At 40.6% G+C, this 11,336-nt stretch overlaps 1 protein-coding gene across 1 annotated transcript; it reads right to left on the bottom strand.

Annotated features, from left to right (window-relative positions):
• Positions 1–295: 295 nt before the first annotated feature.
• On the bottom strand, positions 296–8,958 carry LOC113161374 (Kv channel-interacting protein 2-like). Its single transcript, XM_026358917.1, has 9 exons — positions 8,563–8,958; positions 2,823–2,921; positions 2,599–2,723; positions 2,311–2,380; positions 2,003–2,073; positions 1,638–1,745; positions 1,444–1,548; positions 1,125–1,187; positions 296–1,005 (listed from the first exon to the last, which is right to left on the bottom strand). Exons 1-9 carry the CDS (start codon positions 8,633–8,635, stop codon positions 958–960), a joined length of 762 nt encoding a protein of 253 aa, XP_026214702.1. The 5' UTR covers positions 8,636–8,958; the 3' UTR covers positions 296–957.
• Positions 8,959–11,336: the final 2,378 nt, after the last annotated feature.

The raw sequence follows: 11,336 nt of genomic DNA, 5'->3' as shown, positions 1-11,336 counted from the left end.
TCTCAGATGATTAGTGCTGACAGGGTTAATGGGTTCAAGACGTGAAGACTGAGTTCCCTGTGGCAAACCATGACACAGTTAGAGAAGCTTTACAAGTAGAAATTTTAAATTTACATGGCCTGAATAACAGGATCATTTGAATAATTTACTATTTATGTCTGCAAGCTGCAAATTTGTTTCATTTCCAAATCAGTACACGCTTTAAAGCACAAGGTAACTTTAGGGAACCATAATAACACATCCGCTGGTCAGGAGCTAAATAACGATATGCTCTTGCATAGCAACTTTGGGGATTTATTCAATTTCGTCATCACCGTCTTTGTTACTGTCTTTATATAGAAAATATATGAATCCTTTAATTCAACATTTCAATGACCAGTCTAACAGAAACATCATGCTGACACAATATACAGCGTTATATAATACATGTGAGTCGTGTGCTCCATAAGAACAAGATACGATTTGATAAAATATTACTTTGAGATTATTGCTTGATTTGAAACTTCATCCCTTGTTTAGTTCGTCTGTCACTGTAGAGTAAGCGTGAGTATAGAAAGTGTGACACTCTTCAACATTAGGAGCATTTTTCTTTTCATTTGTTCAATGTGTCTGCACATTCAGACTCTCTCTCTAATGTGTACAATACATGTGATAGAGAATGAAATAAATAATTTGTATGAGTGAGGACGTCGCGGGCCATTCTCTCCTGTTGTTACCTCAGTTGTCTTAGTGCAGCTTTGTCAATCATAATTTGAAAACACCCCAAATCCACTTTTAATGCCTTTCTATATACTTACTATTATAAAAACTATAAAATTCCCTTTCACATATGTCAAGTCATTTGAGAATAAGTGGTTTTAGGGTTGTGTAGGTCCAGAAACGCCAACGCTCTGGCCAAGAGGCTGAAGAACTGCAGCTGAGCTCCAGGCAGGTGGAGCTGTTTGAGCGTCCCAAGCTTTAGATCACATTATCAAACATGTGCATGGACTGCATGATGTTTTCATCCTGGATGAAGGAAGAAAAAGTGATGACATCTGAATTATTTCAGTACTTCAGCATAAAAATAGGATTAGCTGCATCATTAATGGTGCATTTGAAATATTACATAATAATTAAACAATGACCTTTTGGCATGTCTCCAAGAACTCGTCCATGGTGACCACTCCGTCATTGTTCTTGTCCATTTTCTGGAAGAATTCAATAAGTTTGAGTCATCGTTGAGTCAACAGTCATCTCCTCTCATCAAATAAGTAGTGCTGCCTGCAGTTATGCAAGATCCTGGTTATTGTGTTCAATTAGGAAATGAGGATACACACAATCAAGAGTAAAGGACTTTTAAGTGGCACATTAGAAAATCAAACTTCTTTGGATCATTTGATGTACAAGTTCAATGTTTGAAGATGTCAAATCTAGTATTATGGTTTGGTTATTTGTGTGTTTTACCTGGAAAAAGCTGTCAACATGATCCTTGGGAGCACTGTCCTTCATGCTGGGGTAGGTGTACTTCCCCATCATGTCGTAGATTGAGTGCATGATGTCTGTCATCTCCTGGACAAAATGAAGAGAAGTAATAATAATAAGAAGAGGAAGCTACTAACATATGACTAAACAAACAGATAGATAGAGAGTAGAGTTGCCTCTCTGGTGATGCAGCCGTCCTTGTTGAGATCGTACAGATTAAAGGCCCAGTTGAGTTTATCAGTGATGGAGCCTCTCAAGATGATGGACAGACTAATAACAAAGTCCTACCGCAGGGGAGAGAAAACTGAGATCAGGAAAGTGGTACTAACATCAGAGAGAGTGAGTCAGAGGAAGAGAGACGCAACACAGGCTTGTTTTACTGGCACATGAACGTACCACTGGTACAAGACAAACACTCGCACAGATTGATCTGTTTTCTTATGCAGTGACGTCAGAGTGTTAGACACTAAGTGTAGGTTTGTGGGGGAATAAAACTTCCACTTAGAGTCTCGATCACTTGGACTGCACTGTACTGTACTACCTCAAAGCTGACTGCTCCATTGTTGTTGGTGTCAAAGGCTTCAAACAGGAAGTGTGCGTACATACTTGAATCTGGAACAAAAAGAAAACACAGTTGTCTTACAAATACCTTAATGCTGCTGTTGAACAGAGACGAAAATGTCCTGATATTCTTTATGGGCTCCAATACATGAACAGTCTGTAGGGTTTCATTATCAGCATTTGTTAATTTTATTTTATAAATAGAGTTCGAGTAATTCCAACTCTTTGTGATTCTGGAAAAACGAAGAAGACAAATCACTGCTGTGAGAATAAGTGAGTGTGGCTGACCTCCCTGAGGGAAGAACTGCGAGTAGATGCTTTTAAAGGTCTCTTCATTCACTACACCACTGGGACACTCCTGTGGAAACCATAAAATTCTCACATAGACGAGAACGATCTAAGTGACACACTGACATATCAAACATGATCAAATATATTCACATTCATGCATCTACAGGAACATGCAAGTGGGAGTGGGTGGGGGCGCTCGGGGGGCTCGAGCTCCTGCCATTTCCCCCAGAGGTGCCGCTCTGAACACTACACATTCAATATGCATAACCCAAGAGTGTGACTGACGTTTTTGAATCCGCGGTAAAGGACCTGCAGCTCTTTCTTGTTGAACTTGGTTTGCTGTACGAGACGGTCGAGCCCCTCCGGTCTGTGACACACTGTTGACAGTTCACCTTCATCAGCTATGCTTCCTGCATGAAGATGGAGAGAGAAATGAAGTAGTTACTGCTGTGTACACAGAAGCTCAGAGCCCTTGTGTTCATGCGGGGTGTGTGTGTCCTGACACTTGCTTTGGTTGATTGAAGAGCTGGAGTCAGAGCGACAGCAGGGGAGCAGTTTGAGGAACCGCTGTTTTAAGGTCTTCTTGTTGGGTTTGGACAGTGGATTACCTGGAAACAACCAATCACAGCAAAGATTAGAGGCAGATAGAGTGGCCCACATAGCGGACACTTTGTTAATTGGATAAAACCTGAGCCAAAATACTTAATGTGTCCATGCAACTTGGCTTGTAAATGAATTAGTTTGCTGACCTGGCTTTGAGCCAGTGGGACACCATCAGTTCAAATCTGTCTGGAGCACAACAGCAAGTGAAAGCTGGTGTCGAACCAAGAGTCGTTAAGAAAAACAAACCTAGTCATGTTTAGTTTGATGCTAAATGTCGACAGTTTGATAACTTTTAATAGAAAAGTAATGTGGGTTCACATCGTGTTTGGTTATTCAGGAAGTAGAAGAAGTGAAAGGTTCTAAGGCGAAAGGTAAATTATTAAAAAGTTCAGGAAAGTTGAGAAAGATGCATCCACACACACACACACACACACACACACACACACACACACACACACCACCGTCTGTTGACTCCTTGCTACAACAATAAAGAGATCAGACGCTCATGCACTTTTGCACTTATACCCTAAATGTGTCTTCTAGATTAAAACAAGATTTACATGAACCATCATAGGGTCTAACACTGTGTGTTTAGAGCTATATTTACTAGATGGTCATGTGTCCTTCCTGCCACCAGAGGACAGTGTTGAACCACAGTCAAAGTACAATGAGCACAGCAGGAGACCAGAACCTGCTGGATGTTTTCTACACCTCCAGCCCCACTGCTGCCCAGAGAGATCACCTGTGAACCTGTCTCGGGAAATACAAAGGAGATGGCTCCTTTTTTCTCCTGCAGAGAAGAAAATGAGCAACACTAGGGGTATTATATAACTAGAGAAAATGTGAGTCTATACACAGTATATCAATTCTCAGTTTATTAAGTACATCTAATAATAATTACATCCCTGCAATACATTCTTCCATTCGTGAGGATTAGTCTTCAGTCTTGTGTTACAATTTTTCTTTCAACACTTTTCTTCTCTAAATGAGAATAAAGGAGCCCTGCATCTCCCTTGCATCTATCTTACGTCTCAACAATAGGTTTGTCTCATCCATAGCAGCATCTGTGCAATAAGGCTGTTCACATTCTGACCACAACCGAATAAATGAATAAACAAATGTTATTTTTACAGTTTCAGAATTTAATAGGAATAGAAAGTACAATAAAGAAGGAATAAATGACAGTACCAACATGTTGGATGAGTTAATGTGGGTTTAACCATACAGTAAAACACCTGACAGGTAGTGAACAGCTGCACTGCAGCAACTGGTGAATAACAGGCGGCACACCAGCTACAAATAGACAGGCCTAACTATCTTCCTCCTAGATGTTAGATTAGTGTGCATACTGCTAATATAAATAGTCATAGATGAAAAGGATTTTATATTATTATATTACTATTTATATTATATAGTAATATTTTGCACCCTCCCAGGTTTTATAGACACTCTTCACTTACTGAAACTCATTCTGTGAGATCCAGTCGTGACTGCAGGTCCATGTACATGTGTGTACTTTAGTTACCTGTAAGCATATTTATCACGGGCATCAGAACAATAGATACTGAGGATATGAAAATCAAACTATCAAATGCAGCAGCTGCACGTCGGTGGAAAAACAAACACAGGTTCATACACACACACACACACACACACACACACACACACACACACACACACACACGCACACACACAGCTATCACAACAACATCTCAGCCTTTCGATGCAGGACTTTTTTTTTCATGAAAAAAGGAACATGGGAGCGTTTTTGCATGGAAACAGACAAACAACAGAAAAACATCCCTGCTGCCTGCTTTTTCTTTCTGGCTGTCACTTTTAGAGCAGGGGATTGATCAAAGACGCTTTCTCAGTTACTGAAATGCTTTCTAGGAGCAGCTGCTTGATGCGACTTGTTCTGGGAGAAACCTGATAAAAACTGATAAACGCTGACCTCGGCTGCTCGTCGGGGTTATGTAAGATCATAAACACTGTCTGGACAGAATGCAAAAAAAATAAAAACACACATGCTATTCACGGTCAACCATCATGAATGATTTTATCCACAGTGTTCGTGATGTTACAATGTGATGAAACATAGTTGGTAATTATACTGTGTGTGTAGGGTTTGACTTATTCATTGATGACTAACACTGACTCAACAATTATTGCAGGGGCTGCAGACATTTCAGTTTATTGTGGAAAGCCTCTGGGCGACTTTGATTTTGAGAATTAATTTGAACAACTGCAGCCCTCTGAAGCAGATCAATACTCCCTTCTCTGCTGTCATTAGCACACATGAAGACGGTTTTATCCACTCCTTTTATCCACTGGTGCAAAGAACTCAAGCTGAGAGTGGAAGGAGAGAAGTGAGAGAAAATCGGAAAGTCAAAATGGAGTCACCGCCTCTTTTTGGTGCAACTTTCCAACTAGTGATGCTTTATAGGTTGTTTTTAAGCACTAATTAAATCCTGTGCTGTGTCAGCAGATTTTGAGCAAGAGTTCATTTTGAGCTTTGAAATAATCAGTGAGAATATCTGTACTTCAAACCTCTGAAGTCTGAGGAATCAATGGACTTTCGATCAGGTGGATCAGAGAAGCACAAAATGCTGAAGTGTTCAAATATCGACTTATATATACATTTAATCGCAGTGGAAGGATTGAAGCCTCTTATAGAAATCTCTCATGTTTCACGCATGCAGACGTGTTTTGTCTTGGTTTTTACTATTACTAGTAAAACAATTGTTTCATTCATCCATAATTTCAGACATATTTCTCCCAAACCAACAGAATAAATATAGAAACACAGCCTCTATAGTGCTACATAAAACAAACGTTCGTCACTGATTTTCGTCTGATTTTCTTTGCTGAAAATAAGATGAAGAAATTAGCAATAAATGTAAACTTAAACTCATTATAGAGCTTATTATCACACTGTTGAGTAATAGTCAATTAAACAATTATACAAAAACGTGCAAATGCTTTTAAACCCATGTAAACTGCTGATGTTCATTTCATTATGAGTCCATCCCTGATCTGAGTGTGTCTGAGTTCACTGGTACAGTTTTTAGTTTGGGAGGTCGCGGCTCAGGGTCATGAAGCACTAAATGAATGTTTGTAAGCTAATGTTGCCTCAGCAACAGGCCCTGTGCTTACTGTAATCCTCCAGAAGGACATGGTTCAGATTATAGACATGGACACACTCACACACACTCACACACACACACACTCACACACACGCACACACTGATTCTCTCCTGCTGACATCATGAGCTCCCCGGTGACTCTTACAGACATTTACATCAATTCATTTTTTTACTCGTGTGTCCTCACACTGAGGTCGGCTCATCAGTTACGTAGAGCCAGCTTTGATTTCTTTGTTACACAACACTGATTTTATTACAGCAAACTCTATCAGTCCCGACTAAAGCCATTTCCATTTGGCACCTAAAACATGAAAGCTATTCAAGCCTGAGGGGATTTATTTTGAAATAAAATATGCAATTACATTATATGAAGTGAACACTTCGGATCTGAATGTAGGGATTTGGATGCATTAGGGAACAAACTGCTCTACTGTACAAAAACTGCATGAATAAAAACCAGTATAGCTTTTACCATTTAGCTTTCTAATGCAAACACACAGCAAAACACAGGTTTGTTTGGTCACAATAGTCCTCATACATGATACTGGAGATTATCACAGCTCTAAAGACAGTGATTCACTTTGAAATCCCATGAACCAACACACGATGTTCAATGCTGAATCATAAATTAGGACCAAAATGACGACGACTGTCCCCTTATCCACGGATTTTCTTTGCCTAAATCCAACCAAACCTTAATCATAGTCATGTAAGATTGGAAAATGTTTTGGTTACAGCGGTCAGGTCAACAGAGGTGTCAGATCAGATTATGTGTGCTGTCCTTATGTGTTACGTGTAACATGAGCAGCTGGTTAGCGTGGTTTAATGTACACTGCAGTTTAAAAACTAGATTAGATAGTTTGACACATATTCCTCCATAACACTACATAGTTTAACTTTGTACAGATTAATGAAGCAGCATGCAGTATAAATGTTAAAGTTATTGGAGCTTTAACAGAACCATGGCTAGCTGTTTCCCTTTGTTTCCAGTCTTTATGCTAAGCTAAGCTAACTGGCAGCTTCTTTTTCACTTTCCAGGCTTGAAGTGATGTCAATCATCTCATCTACAATAAGCACATTTCCCACAAACGTCACTCTAAACGTTAAAAAAAAAACCAAGTGTTTGTATGTGAGGTGATGGTTCAACAAACGTCTGTCAGAGTAACATGTGAACTCCAGTGTAGAAGGTGATGATTTGACAGAGATCCACTATCTATAATGTACGACCGGAGAACAAAACAAGGTTTTCATCAGCTTCATGTTTTTTTCCATAAACATTTAACATCAGTACATTGAACACAACTGTTGTTTATTTTGTTTATTTATTGTTTATTTGACAGATAAGGCTGCTGTGCACCTCCTCACCTGTTCTTCACTCTTTATTCCAGACATTGGTTGATTTTCTCCATCCATCTGCCCATTCATCCATTTTAAATGCTGCATTTTTTAAATGTCCTGCAGAATAAAGGAGAACGGCTCCATCCCTCTCTTTGTGGGACATGAAACCAGTCATTGTTTCCTTTAAAGGAAACTATTTCTGGAAGTTGTCACGAGAACGACGTGTGTGCAGTGATCTCTGAAGAGGCTCGTCTTTGCAGCCACTCATGAGGAAAATAAAAGACGGAGAACGAGAGGAGCCCTGCTGATCTAATCAGACTGTAAACACACACACACACGCTGACAGGAATAATTTTAGATGACAAGAGATGGATGAAGCTCGATTTTCTTATATTTTGCTGCTATGTTCTCTGTCGACTCCCCTTCAGACGTGTGATCAGTGTTTCTTTAAAAAGTTAATGTGCTTTAGCTTTTAAAACACCTTTTTTGTCTTGAGTTTTTTTTTTTAGACCTAATAAATGAGCAACATTAATAGTAATCATTTTTTATTTAGGGTGCAACAAATGCTTATTTTCACCATCACTCATTAATCATTTCACCTATCAAACGTCAGAAGATAATGAAAAACGCCCCTGACAAGTTCTCAGAGCTGAAGGTGTCGAGTTCAGACTGAATGTGAGTTGATTTCTAGAGTCACACAGTATGTTTCAGTCTAAACCTTCTTTTCATTGTTCATATTTCACATTCAGCTTGGATTCATGTGGCTTTAGCTTCTTACCCACAACCTACTGAACTGATTTTCTTCTAGAGCTGTTTGATTCAGAAGGAACCACTGTGAGTTCAGTATAGTATACAAAGCTTTACTTTCAGATCCTAAAAGGTTTTTCTTCTACTTTCATATTTCCAACTAGGAATCACTGTGGAGCTGATGAGCTGATGCAAAGCTGTGCACCATTTAAATGAGTCATCTCATAATAATAATAAGTCCTCTAACATCTGACTACAAATGGAGAGAAACCAGTCCAACACTATTTCCAGATCACATCAGTCTACTTTAACAGATCCTCCTGTTAAAACTCATGTAAACTCTCAGACTTGAATCCAGCTCAGCAAACAGCAGCAAATCAAATATTTGTTCAAAATATTTAAAACAGGTTCCACCTACCTGTAAGGGGGTCGAAAGACCGGTCCAGCTCTCTGGAGTCAGACAAACTCTGGTCCTGACTCCTGGATTTCATGTTTTCTGTTTGTTTGTTTCAGTTCTTATCAAACCTCCAGTCTGAACCTGCAGGATCTGTGTGTGTGCGTCGGAGCCGCGGTTCATCTACGACCTCTGAGCCTTCATGTCACTTTTCCGCCGGCATCAGTCTGAGCATCGGCTGAAAACACGGGAACGATGAGGAGATAAAAGTCCGTGCGGAGCGCGTCTGGCTGCGTCTGTCCAAAGCGCTCAGCATCCGCGCGCACTCGCGTCCACAGATGACTCCTCACAAGTCACTTTGAAGCCTTCTGTGACGGTTCAGATGTAATGATGCCACAAAGTATATGCGTTGGAGGAACCTGCTTAATTTACCTGATTGAAAAAAAAAAAAAAAAAACCTCCGCAAATGGCCAAAAAGAGTCCGTCTGACAGCTGGAGCATCTGCATCTGTCCGAGCTGAGAGCCGAACAAAGCTGGGAGGAGTGATGGATCAAGGAAGGCAGAGCCACAGGCATTCAGACAGACTGAGAGACGTGGGAGCCTGCGTATCTGCTCATCTCTGCTTCACTGATGGATGCTCTCACCAACAGCTTTGGCACAGTGCGGAGAAGTAATACCTGCGGATCAATACACTGTCCTTGAAGGAGGCACAGTTAACTTATGGCTCAGTCATATTTCAGAAAATGCAAACGGCACAGCAAGGTCATGATGATGATGAACACACACACACACACACACACACACACACACACACACACACACACACACACACACACACACACACACACACGCATTTGAACGGTATATCCTCAAACACACACCATAAGCTGGATGGAGACCACAGGCTGGTTTATGAGATTTCAGCAGGTTTGTTTTTCATCACAAACCTCTGTCCTGAAGTGGTTTGGGACATCATCAGGGTTGAATTAATTAGCTTTTTGTTGTAAAATCCTTTATTTAAGGACACAAGACATCAGTGACCTTCACTTCAGTATTAAATATAGAAATGATTCCTTTGAACAGACATGAATTGGTCTGCAAGGTTGCCACAAGTTACAGTCTTAAACCGTGGAGCAGACAGTGGACATCACTAAACCAGTGAAAAGCAACTCTTGGACTCAACATCCCAAAGTCCCGTTGCCTCTAATAGTGTTTGTTGTTTTGTAATGATCAAAATATGTATTAAAAAGCCGAAGACATCCAGCGACGTGAGGCTGCTGGACTGACTGGAGCTAAAGGTCAACCTGCTCACAGAGACATGCTGATGTGTAGCAGCTACAACGTTCAGGACTGAAATGTTGAATTGAACGTTTGACTAGATGGCAGCACTAGAATAAAAAGCACAGATGTTCTCCAAACCCAGATTACTGAAGCGAAGTTACGAGTCCTTTTTATTTCAGACTTTCTAAAAGCTGGACCATAAAACATTAGTAAAGTGACATACAAGGTCACTGGAAGGACGTTTTTATCCGAGTCCAGAACCCACCTTTAAACCTTGTTCTTAGATTTAACATCCATGAACATCCCCTTCATACATGTCCTGGTGCAGTGTGTAACATGGACTGGTTCTAGAGAGGGAATCTCACATGTTCATGTTGAAATCTCAGCTTGAATCTGGGGAAACTATCGCACTGCTGAAAAAAAGACGGCCACGTCAACTAAGAAGATGATGGTGAAGAAGAAGAAGAAGAAGAAGAAGAAGGCGATGACCGATGGGGACGAGAGAATATATCTGTTGCTCCCTGGAGAAAGAGCGAGACGAAGGAGAAAGAACGGCAGGACAGGACACAGAGACAGACTCGGGATAGTGGTGGAGCAAATCAGTGAAGCTCAAAGAGAAATAGAAGATGACAGAGGGAACACAGTGGAGAGGTATTTGAATACATTATGTGCCTTGGGACGGATACATCTCGCAGTATTGATGGTGTTTATCTCCCACAGGGGTTTACAGAGAAGTTTAGCATTGCTGCAGGCTGGAAAGTGGAGCTGACAGATAACCAATAATGAGCTCTGATTGATGCCTGAAGTTGAGCACAGTGTGAGGCACTGATACAGGTGACGAATAACACACACACACACACACACACACACACACACACGCACGCACAGATAGAGTGGAGGTATACACATATAACACTAGTGCCACGTGGTGTGTTTCTGCTTATGTGTGCATCCCTGGAAAGAAGCAGTTTGAGTTGATAGAAATATGAAGGCAGACATGGCTAAATGAAATGGGTCGTCACTGTAAAACGCTCACGTCTAAACTGTCACACACATGAATGTAATAGATGTTCGTGTCAGTGGGTTGAGATTTTCAGTTTAGCAGATTAACAGTTGTGTTACTCTCACTACAATACTCAAAAAAGCAAATACACACACTCAGTCTCTCAGCTTTATTCCTCTAGAAGAGCACATTATCATCTCTTTACACTAGTCACACACACATTATTTTAATGTGTAAGAGAGAGAGAGAGAGAGAAATCACAAAGCACGGCCTCCTGCCTCAACTGTTTTGGCTTTTTAATTATAAGTTCGGTATTAGTTGATGTTATTTTAACAGTCTGCACTAACGCGGACATGAGTCCAACACATCCTTCCTTCTTCCCTGTCAACACCTGACACCTACATTACCCACAGTGCAACTTCACCACACACAGGAGCCGCTAGAAATGTATCCTTGTGCTGTCAAACAGAGATGAGAAGTGGGCTGCAGAGGTCTGGTAAGCTTGCTTCTTCTA

The sequence above is a fragment of the Anabas testudineus genome, chromosome 1 (genome assembly GCF_900324465.2).
Source record: "Anabas testudineus chromosome 1, fAnaTes1.2, whole genome shotgun sequence".
NCBI classification, from domain to species: Eukaryota; Metazoa; Chordata; class Actinopteri; order Anabantiformes; family Anabantidae; genus Anabas; species Anabas testudineus.
Note: the sequence above shows the minus strand (reverse complement) of the source record. Positions and strands in the feature narration are given on the sequence as shown.